The 16,865-nt window shown below is 49.2% G+C and overlaps 1 protein-coding gene across 3 annotated transcripts in view; it reads left to right on the plus strand.

Annotated features, from left to right (window-relative positions):
- The first annotated feature begins 3,821 nt into the window (after positions 1-3,821).
- The window catches only part of CRTAC1 (cartilage acidic protein 1), a 36,046-nt gene continuing 23,002 nt past the window's right edge, over positions 3,822-16,865 (plus strand). Inside the window, exons 1-2 of one of the 3 annotated variants that reach the window (XM_081005146.1) lie at positions 3,822-3,975; positions 10,721-10,920. In XM_081005146.1, coding sequence (XP_080861272.1) covers positions 3,919-3,975; positions 10,721-10,920 — 257 coding nt within the window. In that variant the 5' untranslated portion in view covers positions 3,822-3,918. Of the gene's footprint in view, positions 3,976-4,369; positions 4,389-10,720; positions 10,921-16,865 lie in introns of those variants that run through there. The other 2 variants (XM_081005144.1, XM_081005145.1) reach the window with 2 other exon arrangements.

Genomic DNA, 16,865 nt, shown 5'->3' on the forward strand with positions numbered 1-16,865 from the left:
TAGATGATGAGCAATTGAATAGTCCCGAGATGGTATGTGTGATGTTGTTGGGGCCAGTAATGGTGTTGTCCGGGTGTATGTGGCAGCAAAGTTGGCATCTGGGTTTATTGCAGGCTCTGGTGCCAGTGTCCGTGTTAAGTCTGGTTGTAGTATTATTGTGGGTTAGGAGTTGTTTAAGATTGGGTGGCTGTCTGTAGGCAATGAAAGGTCTTCCTCCCAGAGCTTGAGAAAGAGAACTGTCATTGTCCAGGAGAGGTTGTAGATCTCTGATGATGCGTTGTACTGTTTTAACTTGGGGGCTGTATGTGATGACTAGAGGTGTTCTGTTATTTTCTTTTTTGGGTCTGTCTTGCAGCAAGTTCTCTCTGGGTATAAGTCTGGCTCTGTTGATCTGTTGTCTAACTTCATCTGCTGGGTATTTTAGTTCTGAAAAGGTTTGCTGTAGATCTCTTAGGTGAGAGTCTCTGTCTGTAGAATTGGAACAGATGCGGCTGTAACGTAGTGCCTGGCTATATACAATGGACTGTTTGGTATGTTTGGGATGGTAGCTAGAGGCATGTAGATATGTTTGTCGGTCAGTTGGTTTACGGTATAAGGTGGTGTCTATGCGCCCATCCTGTATTTTTATAGTAGTGTCCAAAAAATGTATTTCTTGCATAGATTGATTCATTGTAAGGTTGATTGTGGGGTGAAAATCATTAAATTTCTGGTGAAAGGTGTCCAGGGTCTGTTGACCATGTGTCCAGATGATAAAAATATCGTCAATGTATCGCAGGTACAAGAGAGGTTTGAGTGGGTAGGAGTTTAGGAAACGTTGTTCTAAATCTGCCATGAAGATGTTGGCATACTGTGGGGCCATGCGGGTGCCCATTGCTGTGCCGCTGATCTGAAGGAACAGGTCATCACCGAATTTGAAGTTGTTGTGGGTAAGGACAAATTGGCAGAGTTTGGTGGCAAGGTCCGCTGTGGTTTTATCTGAAATGGTGTTCCTTATAGCTTGTAAACCATCGTTGTGTGGGATGTTGGTATACAGAGATTCCACATCCATAGTAGCTAGTATAGTATTGTTGGGAAGATTATTTAAAGATTGTATTTTCCTCAGAAAATCTGTGGTGTCACGTACATAGCTGGGAGCACTGATGGCATATGGTTTCAGAACAGAGTCCATATAACCGGAGACACCCACTGTAATAGTGCCAATACCAAGAACTAACTTAGTTGGTCTTAAAGGTGCTACTGGAAGGATTTTTTTTATTTTGACTATGGCAGACCAACACGGCTACCTATCTGTAACTGGAAAGGATTGTTAGGAGTTCATGGGTGCGAGATGCACCCTAAATTACTAGGTTCAGTAGGTGTTATATGTAATGAAGGCTTAGAATGCTAAACCTGTGCTAGACCAGTGTATTAGATGCTTCTAAATCCTCTGGAATTAACATGTGTTAAGGGCTAATTAAGATAGACTAAGCTTCCTTTGTTGAGGCAGTCACTAGAGGGATGGAGCATTAAGGACTACACTGGACCAAAGGAACTCACCATAGACTGCAAAGAGGTGGGGCAACTTTCACTCAAGAGATAAAGCCAAGAGCTTAGAGAAGAGGGGGAGGAAGCAATATGGGCCAGAAGCTTAGAGAGTAGGAGTTATGTGGCAAACAGATAACAGAGAAATGGCTGACAGCTGTTTGAATCCAGGGAATCCAGGGAATGCCTAGGGAAGAAGCAAGACTCTCTTGGGGTACGATGCTGGGAACCCCTTCATCGTAGGCTCAAGCTGCATATATATGTGTAAATAAACCATATATCATAAAGACACCACAGTATACAAGGTGCCTCATTTTTTCCTAAAGGAAATACAGACTCTGACACCCCCGGAATCTCAGACTGCTGTGGAGTACTTGCCCCAAAACTGGATCTTGGCATCCAGGGAATTCTCCTTTTATGCCTATTTCCTTTGCCACCAACAGTCTTAAGGGCCAGATAGAGGTCTAGAGGGCCACATGTCTTTCCACCCCTTGACATCTGGACCATGCTAAGGTGGTTCTAGTTGCTTGTACACACAGACACATCCAACCTAAGCCCTCACTGATCCTGTGATTATGCTACCCTGGTGAACTGGCTCCCACGTGCTACGGTCATACGGAAGGACTCTCCTCAACGCGACTCATTTTTAAAAAAAACGCACACAAAAACCCGTAAGACCAAAGCGTGCGCTTACATCTGCAGCCAGACTAGAGAAATAAAGGGTAATTTCCTTTACAAGACCATAGTGTAATCTCCCTAGTAACAGCGCGCAGAGGGCTTGGCGCCCTCCTGATACCGCGAAGAACTCAGCAGCCCAGGAAGCGCCCAAAGTAGTCGAAGTCCAAGCAAGGGACGCTCAGCCATTGGGGGTCTCAGGTGCAACGTGCTCTAGGACCTAGCAGCCCTTCCTTAAGGGAGGGAGGGAGTTGGTCAAGCCAGAGCCAGAACTTGATGGGACTGGGACGGCTAGCGGAAGTGTGAATGAGCTTTGGAAGGGACCGGATGTTGCCACGACTCTGTCCTCGCTTGCCCGATGCCACCTCCAGCATCCGACACGGGATGCACCAGAGATGCACTGGTACAGCACCAGTTGCCGGGGAGCACGAACAGCGCTCGCTTGCCTGCTTGCGCTCCTGCCATGCTCGCATCTGCTTGGCCGCTGTGAGAACAGGATGCTGGAGAGGATCCGGCTCCTCTTGGGCTTTTGCTCGTCTCTCCCACCCCACCCCCACGTTTAGTTAGTGGTAGCTGGGGGCGTAACTGCTGTCCACACCTTCAACCAAAGTTGGAGGGCTTAAGAGAGGAGGCTCATCACTAGGCAGACAAGAGCTTATAGGTAAACGGAGGAGTCGCACGAGGCGTTGGTACGGCTCAGAACCACATCGGGTGAAGGAGGAAAAGCGGCGGGGTGTGTGTGCAAGAGCCTAAGAGAAAAGGGTGGCAGCACAGGGTGGTGTGGTGGGTGATATTTGGCAGAAGAGAGTGCAATGGAAAGGGGTGTTGCTGCCCGGATGAGAAGCGAATGCCACATTTCCCAAGGCTACAGCTCAGGTGTTCAGCCCGGTTCCCCCCGCCCCCCCCCAACAATATCTCCAAGTATCCCTAGGATGATCTCCTGCAGCTCCAGTCCGTTCATCCTTTGCTTCCCTAGGCAAAGCCGCCGCTGCCGCTCCTATCTTCACCGGAAAGGAACAGTATGGAGCGTGTCACACGGCAGTATATATATATATATATATATACTGTATATGCATCCTGCCTGCCAAGATCAGCTTCGGGGAGGCGGGCGAACTGGAGGTGGAGTGGGTGGGAGGTTTGGTGGGAGGGGGCGGAACATCTCCCTGCCCTCCGCTTGCCTCGGGGTCTCCCTGGGAGCCCATCTACGGGTGCGCGTCGTCGGGGCTGCTGGGCTCGATTCCAGCTCTTGCCACCCGGATCCGGCAAGCCCCGCTCCCTGGCGAAGGTTACCAGCTGTGCTCTTGAAAGAGACTGCACCCCCCTCCTCCCGCCTCGCCCTCCACACACCCCAGACCTCCGCCCCCCGCCCGCCCCCCAACATCCTCCCCGCCCGTCACAGTTTGGCTCCGTATTGATCGGCGCTGCCTGGCCGCGCTTCCCCTGCAATTCCAGGTAGTAAATCAGTGCCAGGCGGCCCAACCTCCCGGCGTCGCCATTGGGTGCCCGGCTCCGCTCGGGCCGCACTGATTGGCCGCCTGCCGGGCACAAGGCTTTACATAAAGAGGCGCTCGCGCTCCGCTGGACTTGCCCAAGCGCGAGAAGGGGCGGAGGAGCTCCACGCCGGGAGCCAGGGAGACGCGCCAGCAGCGGCAGCGGAGGCGCCAGCGAGCGAGCGGGCAGGCAGGCAGCACCAGCTGCGGACATTGGGGCAGCCCGCCCGGGATGCTCCGTGGCCAGCTGGGCGGCATGGCCCTGCCACGGGTCCCCGCCGCCGGCCCGGTGAGTAGAGCTGGCCGCGACCCGGCCGACGGGGCGAAGTTTCCCAAAGAGCCGGAGAAGAAAAGTTGGGCGCTTGCGAGTGAGCCGGAGAGGCGGGAAGGGCGCACAGGGCGCGCGCGCTTGCGCCCCGCTTCCCCGGACGCCAAGCGGCGCCAGCGAGCCGGGCGGGCGGAAATGGGGGCTGAGGGTGGGACTCGGAGGAGAGCCATGGGAGCCCGGGAAGCTGTGGAAGTGGAGTGGAAGGGGTGGCCCGGAGAGGTGGGGTCTAACTAAGGGAAGAGGTTCTGGCTTTGAGGAGGACTAAAGTGGGGTGGGGGCACCCTTCCCGTTCAGGTCAGCTTCAGCTCTTGCCTGAGGAAGGACTTTGCCTCTCTGGTTGCCGCGCCCCCCGACAGCATCCCAAGGGTGCCAAGGTCTGCTTGCTGTTAAGGTGACTGCTTTTGTCTCCACACTGCACCGGCGGCAGCTGCTGGCTGTGCCCCAGCTTGGGGCAGGCAGGCCACCCTGCAGTGTGGCACAGGGGAAACAAGGGGAAACTCTGAAGAACAACTCCCTAGGCACTAGGTGGGAGGCGGGGAGAGGTATCTCTGGCTGCTTCCCGAACACCCTGGGGGGGTGATCCCTGTCGCTTTTGCAGGGAAGGTCTCCTGCAGCATTAATGCAGGTTGTGGGCTGGTATTTAGTGGGCTCAAGGAAGACAGCAGTGCAGCCCAGGACAGGGACATTTTTCTTCTTGTTCTCAGCAGCGGTTCCAGAAAAATAGAATTTGAAGGAAAAGCAGCCCTGAAAGACTTGAGCAGGACCTGAACCCTAATGTGGTGATGATGCCACACATTAGTCTTGCTGGATTTGTTTGTGCTCAGATTGCTTGAACTAGTAGCACTTTGGAAGATAATATGGTGGCTTGGGCCAGTGGGGGGGGGGGGAGACAGAGGAGGTGTCTCGTGATGTTTCCAGGCTATTTTGATGCTACCACAATTGATTGGCTGTTCAGTTGTGATGTCACCAAGGAAAATGTGGGAATGCATTTGGATAATGACATTGTGAGCTAGTGATGTCACTAGTCCACAGTAGCGCAGGCAGTGTTATCTCACTGCGAGGTTGCTGGAGGGCCATGCTTTATAACAGAGATGGCGGTGCCACGGGGGCTATGAAGTCATTTAGGATAAATAGCAGGAACTGTGTACAACGGCAGCTGCTTGCTGGTGCAGAGCAACAATACAATTAAATTTTTGCTTCTGTTGCATCCTCTCTCTGGATGTCCAGAATTCTCCAAAGAACCTGTCTTGGCCTTGTCGCCTTGGAGCGAATGGGACACAGCTCCCTTTCTCTCCATGATAGGAAATAAAGCAGTGCCTTCACTTGGGAATTATCAAATGCCCATGCTAGCATGTCATGCAGATCCCGCTGTCTGCCCCCAGCATGCAGAGGCCCTGCTGTGTCACTAGCAGGACCAGCTACCTTCCTGTAAGCCTCTAGTGCCATCTGCTCCTTGGGGCAGGGTCTACTGAGTTAAGTGTATCTCCGTCCATTTGGGTAAATGGGTGCAAATTGCAGTGTAATCAACCACACCCTGTAGGAGCATGCAAGACATGGAACTGCACAGCTGCTTCCATGGCCCGAGAGGTGCTTTCTCCTTTGCCTGGTGGAGAACCAGCACTGCCCATTTGAGAAACTTTTCACCTCCTTGGTGCCATATCACCACTTTAATGTCAGAGTGTTACAAGCACTGGAGTTGGGCAGGCAACACAGAATGCAGAGAAAGGGGATCTGCTTATAACCACAGCAAGCCGTCCAGGGCAAATTTACTGCAGTGCGGGCACTGAGTGGGCATTCTTGTACACATTGCATCCTTTACTCAAGAGCTGGCCCTTTTACTGGGACAGAAAATGGTGGTGTGCAGGGCACAAAGTCATGGAGAGGACTTCCATCAATGTCCACATTCGGAACAAGATGGCGACCAACTGCTTTTTTTTCCCTTCCCCAGCTGCCAAGGGCATCTCTAAAAGCAAATCTATACCATGGATCCCCCTAGCAGGCGACTGCCAGGATGCCTGACCCCAGTTCTGAGCCCAAGCTTGGTCCAAGGACAGACTGGACCGGTGCCTGGATGCATGCCTTCTTACCTAGTCTCTACTGTCTCCATTCTCAGAGCTGCCCATAAGAGACAAGGGAAGGGATTATTAAACAACCCAGCAGTGAGCAGGCAAAGGCCCAGTTCTCCTTTGCTTGTGCACAGTTTCCTGCCTTGTTCAGAGTGAAGACCATCTCCTGGTCTTTGGGAGGGTCCCTTTTTCCTGCCCAGGTGCCTGATACTCATGTAGTATTCTGCTGCCTTTCCCTGCACCATCCGACATTTAATGCCATGGGCACATTGCACTTGGTGGGGCTGGACTCTTGCTGCATCCAAAACAAGAGACTAGCATCCTGAGAATAGAAGCAGCCATCAGCCGCTCTGGGACTAGATCATTCATTTTTGTCTCCCGCCGCCAATTCAGTTCCCTTTTGGATGCTCTCCAGGCTCCAGGAAGAAGGTGTTAATCAGTTAATCAAGTGAAGGGATCAGACAAAATATTCTCTCATCACACAATTTATGCCTGGTAAAGACTTTCATATAGGAATCTCTGGGGAATGTGTGGTCATAGTGCCTCTGGGAATTTTCTTTGCTGTGTGCATGTCCTGGGAAGTTGTGGTTTGCTAGTGTGAATACAAAGTTGTGGGGCTGGGGAGTAGAGACTTCCAGGGCTGTAGTTCAGTGACAGAGAATCTGCTTTGCATGCAGAAAATCCTAGGTTCAATTCATGACATCTCCTGTCTGAAATTCTGGAGAGCACCTTACATTCAGGGTAGATGATAGGTACCAACATGAAGCCAGATGGACCAGTGATCTGGCTGAGTATAAGGCAGCTTTCTGTGTTCCTGTGTTCCATGATCTACAACTGGGTTGGGAAATTTGTGGTCCTCCAGGTGTTGTTGAGCTGCAACTTACCCTCGTGACCATTGGCCAATGCTGATGGGAGTCCCAACAACATCCAGAAGGCTCATTCCTCATGTAAACAGTTGCCTCCCCCACTCCACATTTCTGTATGGAATACCATCAATGTAAGGGACTCTCTAATTTGTTAAGCAACTATGTTGTGACGTTATGCTTTTAGAGACCAGGTTGTCCAAGCTCCAGTGGGAAAGTCGAGAGCCCTCGGGAGGAGGAAGAAGGGTTACAAAGATCAAGTGTGTGACTGTCTGCTTGACTGCCTTGTGCACAGGTATAAGTGCTCTCTCTGTGTGTAGAGGAAGGCAACTTAATTAATAGCCATTTCCCTAATGATCTATCGGGAGTTCACTGATGTATGGGTTTAATTAGCCCAAACCAAATGCTGGGAGCCCGATGGTAGAACACACCATCTTTGTCACCAGGTACCTGTTACCATCCTGTTCTAATTTGACAACAAGTTAATCTGGGCTTGAACTGGAGGGTGGTGCTAGCCCCCAGACTGCCAGCTCTGTGTGATATATTGCTTGCTGTGGCCCAACACATGGGAGATGTACCCTACTCTCCGTAAGCTCCTGCCTAATCCCCGTGCCTGGAGGAATCTACGGCGCTCTTCAGACTATTTCCATGGTGAGTGGATAGAGGCAAGATCCTATCTGAATAACAGGACCGCACGTGTTGGCTCCTATCATGTTGCACCATGACTGTGAGCAGAATTCTCTTACTCTCTCATATATCAGGCACCCACTGAAGTTTGATCTGAGACGGACTTTTAAACCAGTGGGGTATTTATTAGACAGCCTTCTGGCTACTTGTAAGGCAACTTATTGCCAGCCACACCATGAATCCCACTGCCCTAAACGTTATCATATAAAAGGCAATGACCATGCAAGCACCACTTATTCCCCCTTCAGGAAATAACACTGAACATATGGTGAGTGAGGCTAGGTTTTGGAGCTAGCAGGATCTAGCTGGCTCTGGACCAAGAGCTGAATGGATTTGGGATGTGTCTGGTTCTGGCACTATATGCTGCTGCTGGCCTAAGGTGAATCGGCTGCTTCTAAGGATTCTAGCCCACCCCTGTATCATGGGTCCAAGCAGGGAAATTGCTGCAGAAGGTTGAAAACCATGCAGAAACACTTGCATAGCCAAGCCACAACTCCGAAGTGGGTATGGGGAAGTTAACAGCAGATCTGCATGCTGGAGTCTACAATGCAGCCAGGTACTGCCACAGGGGAATGGGGGAGCACCGAGTGGCTAATAGTGGAGCTAACCAGGTGTTCTCCATAGGAATGATCATAATACATATTACATGTTTTGCTATGCACTTTGACCACCCTTTTGTGCACACAATCAGGGTGGATAAAGTATCCCCGAGAGGCTTTAAAGACAGTATTGATCCTAGCCATTGGCTGCATTTATAAGAATGCTCCAAGCTGGCAGCCCCAGAAAAAGAAGCTGCTGCTTATTAGCGTAAGTTGTCAAGTTTCCATATGCACACAATGACAGAATGAGAAAGTGCCTCCCCTGCCAAGCTCCTGGCTACCCTGATTGCATGTACAGATTTGGAAAGGGGTGGCTTTAACCAGTTTTAAGGATTAGCTCCATTAATTATGAAAATGCACCCTCAAGTGCAGGAGGGTGGTTCTGATCTGAGACGCCTGCTAAACAGCCCCTTGAACTGGGAAAGTGTCCTCTGGTGCAGGACACTGTCTGTGCTCTACCTCTGCCTGTGTCACACATCTGATGGATTATCCTGTAGGAGGAGCCAATAAACAATCTGGATGTGGCTTAATGTTGAGAAGACCCTGCCTTAAGGAGCAAGCTAGGTGCTTCTTAATACCTTCCAGCTTTACGATGTTATGAGTCCCTAATTATTATACAGAAAAAGCCAGAGGGCAGGGATTCTTCTAGAATACAAGTGTGATCTCACCAAGTTCTTGCACAAATCTTTGAATGTTGTTTATATCCCCTAGTGTTTAGTTTTACTGGTGTGCCCATCCTATACACACTGAAAGGTGCCTTTTCCTTCCATGTGTTTATATACTTCTCAAAACAAATAGGAGAGCCCATGACCAGCTTTAGATTCAATCCAGATGGCTGGGGTATAATTTATTGTTATTATTATTATTCTACAGATGTGGTGAAATGGAATAGTATAGTTATTTGTTGCTTGCTTGCTTGCTTGCTTGCTTGCTTGTATATGTATCCCACCTCTTCCCATTTAATCCTCCGAACAACCGTGCAAGGTAGGTTAGGTAGGTTAGGCTGAGAGTAGCTGGCCCAAGGTCACCCAGTGAGCTTAACAGGGCCCCAGTCTTAGTCCAGCCCACTAACCACTGAGCCACACTGGCTCACCTTGACACTCCAAATTGAGCCTCCTTGATTAAGGGCAGTATACCTCTGGGTGGCTGTGGAGGGATTAACCTGCTTACGAGTGTTTCATGGCCTTGGCTGGAAAGAGACCTGAATTAGATGAACCCTTGATCTGATTTAGGAAGGCCATTTATGCTTATGGCTTTAATGAACTTAGATCCCTGTAAGGCCTTTTCCATTATGAGAAATGTTTGTAGTGTCCCACTGGGAGTTTTGGAGTACTGAAGGCCTTTCCACTTTTGCAGCAATTCTGAATTTCTGTCTATTTTGCCCATGCATCATACAGTGTGTTAATTCTCTATGAGTGCTAATTTAATTTCACAGTCACCAGCAAACGTCTGGCTAGCAGGAAGGCTGTGCATATATACATCTTCCTATAGAAGTGACAGAACTCCAGACTGAAGATAAGCACACAAGTACTGTTTCTGCCTGGCACTCAGTTTATAGCTTCTCCTCTCCCGTCCCTCCCTCCCAGCCCAGTCCAGTCCAGAGACAGAATCTTCTGTTTCTCTTTGATGCAGTCAAAGGGTAGAGATGGGTCATTCTGCTTGGAGGCACAGGCTAACTCAGGATCTCCCTCTTCCTATCAAAGTCCTGAAGAGGGCAGAGTATCTGTGAGGTCTAATCCACTGTCGTTTTTGTTTGTTTTCTCTTCAACCGTGATGTGGAACTCTGGAGCAAGCCTGGTTTCGCATCCCAATGTGAAATCTGTGCGACAGCTGAATTCACTTTAGGTCAAAAAAATCCCCACCCTAGACTTTTTTCTCTCTCTTTTTTGCATCAATCGTAGTCCTAACACTTCCTGCTTTGGGCACCAGCCCAAGGCTGCCACAGCTTTCACATTCCAGAGCTCTCCCCCAGCAAGCCCAGAGGATTAAGAAACACAACTTCATTGCTTTTCCTTATTCCTGCTTGCGCTGAATTGGGGAGTGTGGGGGATCACTGGCACTTGAGCAATAGGCAACCAGGCCTAAACCCAAAGACTGGGGCTGTTTGCCTGGGATCTGCAATGGCAGGGTGGCTCTCTCCCAACAATAAGGCAGGCTGCATCAGATCGCCTGCCAAATGCAATTATTTGCAGGGTAAGTAGCACTGAAACAGGCAGATTCTCTGCAGGCGCATAGTCTGCCATGGATGGAGACCAAGGGGATTTCCGGAGTACTAACACCATCTGAGCCCAGGCTAGAACAAGGCGCGATTCATTCACTTCCATATCCAAATGAGAAGGCCTGAGAGGCTCATCTCCCTTGGGAAGTAGTCACACACATTGAAAACTGTGACCAGAAATATGGCTCAGAATTTACGCCTGGGGGAAGATTCCCTAGCAGCTGGATGGGTGAGGGCAACAGGACTGACAGTCTCCTGCTTCTCTCCCTGTAGATGTCAAAGTGGCGGCTGTTACTGTTGTGGAGCTTGGTCCTGGCTTGGCCTGGTGAAGGATCTCAGCGAAGCGAGATGTTCACAGCCATCACGGATCAGATCCTCCCGCCTGACTATGACAGCAATCCGACACAGCTCAATTATGGTGTGGCTGTGACTGATGTGGACCAGGATGGAGACTTTGAGATCATCGTGGCTGGGTGGGTACCATGGATAATACTGGGTGCTGTCAGAGGTATGAGAATGGAGGTGGCTGCCAGGAAAGAGGGTACCATGGTTGGGATGAGCTTTCACATGATGCAGGACTAGGCAGGTTTACATACACATTCCCAAGTCTAGGCTAGGTATACATGCATCTTTGACATGTCTCTCTGAGGTAGGGTGGGGGTGGGTGGGGAGAGCATGTCTTTCTGGTTTATTTTGGAGATTCTAGGCTGGAGGCAAGTGTAGGCTTGGTGTCGTTTGGTGTCCTCAACCTCCCCAAGGCAGCCTACCTTTGTTCTAGAGCAGGGGTGAGAAACCTTTTTGGCTCCTTTGGCCAAATTTGACACCAGATGATTGGGCGCTTTGAAGTCCTAAAGTCAGGACTTCAAAGCACCATGCACATGCAGTCCAGTGGGCCTCAGCTGATGGGTGGTAGAGCCAAGTCCTGCTTTATGCAATCATCCAGTAGAATTTGGTTCTAGCCAGCTTTCGCTTTGGCTGAAGCCTACTTTCCCTTGTAAACGCACAACTGTGGACCCACTTTTAAGACTCCTGATTTGTGCATTGGCACCTGTGTCTATACCAGCCCCACACTGATGTCACATTGACATCAAGTATGGGGAAGGTGTGTGTGGTTTGGCGGAAACGGCCTCACAGGCAAAATCTGAACCCCTGGCATGGGCCAAGTTTGGTCCATGAGCTGGAGGGTGGGTTCTAGAGGGATGAAAAAGGTGTATATTTCTGCTCTTTCATTCTGATGTTCAACATGCTGGGGTCAGGCTGTAGCACCTGAAATAAACCTGAAGTAATAACAGCGCAAAGGTACGGATGGAGGCCTGAACGTGCATCTGCAGTAAAGCTTTCCTTTAGCAGCTGTCTTCCCAAGTCGTTTCTCTGACAAACTGTTTCTGCCTGCAGCTGCCTTGGAGCCCCCCTTGCCAGCTGGCCCCCCGGGAGTCATGACCTGGTGGATGGGCACTGCAGGGGGGCTGTCCCTTTATACTTGGCCACCACTTGTATAACTTGTCCGGCCCATAAAACATTCTCTGAATTGCACTGAGCTGGGGGAAGGAGCATATATCTGCCGGATAACTTTTATGTCTGGCGTTTCCTGGATCGTATTCACCTCTTCGGCTGAGTTCACTTTCCCAAGAAATCTCATTTCTTCGTAGCCTCCGTCTCTCGCTGAAACCCTTGAATTCCTCCTTAGGTGTTGCTCTGTCCTGCCCATCCTTAATGCAGCAGCAAGACAAAGTAATAACACGGCTTGTAAAGGCTTGGGGATATTAGGGTCCCAGAATTTTCTCTTGGGCTGCTGCGCTCAGCTGTCCAAAGCCACATTGTGTGTTTTATGGCCACCCATGTCCCCTTCCTCCTTGCCCCACCTTGCTCCATGCAAGTACATTCTGCATTTGCCTCTGTGGAACAGAGCACCCCACCCCAAGCTCCCCCAGTCCAGAATGCTTTCATTCTCTTTGTGCCGCGTGAACACAAAAAGAAGCACAATTTCTTTTGCAGCAACAAGTTTAACTGAGGGGTTGGCTCCTTTACTTTGTGATACAGGGCCCAACTTGTTTTCCAGGCATCGTTATGTAAAGTAGATGCACATCCTTCCATTCAGAAGGATCCTGGGCTCTCGTTCTTTAACATTACAAACAAGTGAGTCATGCAACAAAATGTTTCAATGTGGAGTTCAGGATTCCAGGCACTCATTCCATTCCATTTTCCTACCCCCAAAGTCTGCCCCTCTTCTTCTTTTGCATTCCTCCTTATACCTCCTTCATGTGTGTGTTTGGTGCCATATTCGCTGAGCATCAAAAATAAAAGCTATATCCCATTTGCCCTAATACCCAGCGCCCCATATCACCTGTGTTAAAGCTGAACTGCTGTGGTGTGTGCCTTGAGCTGGTCATCCACTCTAAGGCGAGGCAAGCCCTTTTCTCTTTTCACCAAGTCCTCTTGCCCAGCTCCAAGGTCAGCAGCCTATGCAGATGAGCTGACTTCATGGCCCCTTAGCCAGCTCCTTTCCTCCAAGTGGATAGCCATTCTTTTCCAGAGTGTGGTCATCCGCATAGCAGCACACTTCCTGGCTGCAGAAGTTACCCTCGCCCCATCAGCATTATCAGGCCAGAGTTTCCACCACATTCTTTATGATGTGGCTGCCATCTTGTAATTTACTTACTTGTTTACTTACTTACAGTATTTCTGTACTGCCCAGTGTACTGCCCAGTAACAAAAGTCCCTTGGCTGGTTTGCACTAAAACAAGACAATAATATGTGAAAATATAATAACAGGTAAGCATAAAACTGAAAACAGACTAAACCTAGCAGCAGAATAAATCCAGATTTAAAACCAGCAGTGGAGAACAACAACAGTGGAAAAGATCTTAAAAGTGCTAAGAAATTTAGGATAGAACTTTTAAGACAGGGAAGCCTAGGAAAATAAAAAGGGGTTCATCTGGCACCAAAAAGACCACAGCAGAGGCAAGAGGTTTTAGGGAAGGCATTCCAAAACAAAGATGCCCCACTAAAAGGACTAAAAGGACTCTTTCTCGCTCTCTGGTTGCTACCCACCAAACCTCATTCACTGGGAGTACCAGAGAGAAGCCTCAGAAACTGACCATAGATAGTGTTTGGCTGTGCATATGTGAGACGAGGCGATCCTTCACGTATCCTTGCCCCAAGCAGGTTAGGACTTTTGACTTGGAACCCAAACTACCTTACCCTCTCCCCAGTCTTTAGGGTTCAGTATCTGACAGCAGCAAAAAGCAATGTGAAAAAATGGCTTGCACTTAAGGAAAAGCAAAGGTTCCCTTGCTGTGACTAGGCACTCTGGCCAGTGGCATCTCACCTGGACTGAGCAGCTGCTGGCATTCTCTTGGAGGGAGGGGCAAGCCTTTCCTCTCCAGGTTCTCTCTTGCTGTGCTGACAGGCCTCGGTGTGCACCAATTGACATTGTGTTAATTGGCTGCAGAGCGAGGAAGTGCCCCAGCTCATTATTGGCATACTTGGCTTGCAAAGGTGCACAGCAGTGAGCAAGACATTCAGCTGTGCGTATCCCCAATCTTCCTAGTTCCAATTGGCGGGGATGAGGAGCGGAGTTGAAGCTTGGCCAGCTGCTTGAAGAGCCAGCCATCCGGCCCATTCCACATTGTCCTGATAGGGATCCAACAGTTTTGCATCTGGAGGGAGCAAACATCAAGGGAGATTTCAATGCAAGCATAATAAAGACTGGGTGTGCATATATGTGTGCAGGTCCAGGAGGGCATCCTTGAGAGGACAGCCCCTCCCCCATGAACCATACTGCAATAGCAGCAGGATTTCAGCTGTATCCCAAGGATCCCCTTAATCTGCTAACCAAATAAGATGCAGTCCTCAGCAAAGGAAGTGTCAGGCAATACACAGATTGCCCTGATTGGACTGTCCCTTGGAGACCTCTGCACATGGTCCTTGTGGTCCCTTCCAACTGTACGTTTCTATGATTCTATGTTCTAGACTGTCAGGAAACCCTGTAGGAAAGAAACCTTTGAGGAACTGCAAGCCACAATACTTTTAACACTGTGAGACAGAAACCCCACACCTCATGAGACAAATCTAGGCTGTGGAGATCTGCTGCTACCATTACTACTAATATTAACACGGATATAATTATGAAGACTGCTGTCCTCATGACACAAACAATTTGAAGAAACTCTGATTCCAATGAGTGCTGCTAAATCATGGACTTCTGGGATTGCACGATTTCTTTACAGCAGGAATAGCCAACATGGTGCTCTCCAGACAATGCTCAACTCCAGCTTCCATCAGTCCCAGCCAGCATGGCTGGTGATCAGGGATGATGGGAGTCCAATGACTTCTGGAGGGCTGTGGAAACACCATCCCTGATATACAGCCTCTCTGGTGGGTCAGATCAGTCTGCTGATCTGACTTCTTAAAGTTTTAGTAAAGGGAAATGTCTGCATCAACTCAGCAAACTTGCTCATTCTTGCCCTTCGCAAGGCACATTTTTTGCAAACAAATTATCTTTAGACTCATTTACCTGTATTTGTGTTTAACCTGAATCCATCCATCCTTTTTGTCCCATCGTCCCACTGACCTTTCTTCATGGACTTGCATTCCAAACCTGGCATCTCCATCATTCTGTCCTGAACTGTCACCAATTTGTCAATGTTCTTATTAAAGGGAGACGCTACTTCTTCAGCGGTGGCTTGAACAGTGCTGAACAGAGCAAGTAGGTTCTGCTTCTTAGACACACTGCTTCTGAGAAGGCAACCTCAAAACAACATTTTGTCTGCTTTTGCCATAATCCTAGCTCACATTTAGTTTATGATCCGCTATAACTCCAGACACTTCTCAGCAGTATTACTGCCAACCTAGCCAAGTTTTTCTAAAGTTCAGTTGGGGTTTTTTCCTTCAAAATGATTCCTGTTTTCCTCTTTTCCCGCAGCTCACCTGTGGCTAGGATTTTGATTTGCCAAATTCATTTTTAATTTGACTCCTATCCCCTAAAATGTTCGCAGACCTTGCTAGTTTGTGTCACCTGCAAGATTAATAAGTAGGTTCTCCAGCTTGCTAATAGAAATCAAGTAACACCAAATCCAGGTCTGATCTATGTAGAAGAGCTTCAACAATGCATTAAGTGTTCTCTGGGGAAGAATTCCATTATTTCTCCACCTGTCAGATGGTAGCATTTCCCCTTTCATCTTCTGGTTTTGTCATTAGTGCTGGTGCAACTCCAGGAAGCATCCTATAGCAAACACCCCCTCACATGCCCAGTATCTCCTCCAGCGCATGCCAGAGAAGCTATTGCTGTCCAAGATGTGCTCATACCAGAGACTGGCTGAGTCTTGCTGAAGTGAGACCAGGCTGACCTGGCGATCTCTGTTGCAGGTATCTTCCTTCCTCTGCCAATGGAGTGTCTGCTTCCAAGCTGACCATATTCAGCAATGTCAATTCAGATACCACTTCCACATGGTCTATGGCCACATTGTTGATACTTGGAGCCTTAATAGCACAGATGCTGCTGTTGTGCCTGGATGCGAAATGTTAGCAGTGGGAGGGGGTGTGCTAAGGAGCTGAATGCATCACCTGAAGACAAGTCTGGGCACAAGCAGGTTTGCTGCTGTTGGCTTCTCTTTGATCACTGACACGTGCTAGCTCAAGGGTTTACTGCCATTCCCAGAGTAAGTGCTCACTGTGGTCTGAAATGGGATTGTGCTCCTACTCCATTGCTAAGGAGTCTGTTTGGATGACCCATCCCATCTGTGTTCTGTAGTCTTGACAAGGGCAGTGCTCCATATTTTCCTGGCCTAAGAATGAGGAGTGGTTGGGCCAGATGGGAAGGGGGGGGGGATTAAAACCCTCCCAGGGAGCTTGGCTGCAACCATCCCAGGGAGATGTTGAGGGGGGGAGGGGAAAGGCAATTATCTGCTTCCCTCCCGTGCCAGGCCATAACCATAAACAGAGACGGGACATTTCATAACCCAATGACTGCTGCTTGTGTAACTTGTTTATCCGAGGCCAGGGTATAGCGCTTGCTGAGTCAGCCCAGGCAGAAAGCCCTAAGCTGGGAACTGGTGCTCACTCATCTGTGCAAGAGGCACTAGACAGCTTTTTAAAATTTGGAAAGGGAAGGGCAACAGAACATCTTTGCAACTTCTCTTGCATGCGTCCTAAGGAGATCCTCTCAAAATTCAGGCCCCTATCTGGTACAAGTAACTTAGCTGAGATTATTACAAGATCTGGGAGACTTTGAGCATGTTCATACATAGCAAAAAGCTACATTTTAAGCTTCATGTACTCCCTTTAATTTTCTGATGTCCAAATGAGTTTTATGGGCAATGAAACGGTATGTAGCAACAGTGCCCAGCCCTCTGCTCCAACTTGCCTGGCTTTGGGAACAAGGTGGGAGAGCATTTATCCTGCTTTGCCATCCTGGATC

This window comes from Podarcis pityusensis, assembly GCF_964106645.2.
Source record: "Podarcis pityusensis genome assembly, chromosome: 5".
In the NCBI taxonomy this organism is placed as follows: Eukaryota; Metazoa; Chordata; class Lepidosauria; order Squamata; family Lacertidae; genus Podarcis; species Podarcis pityusensis.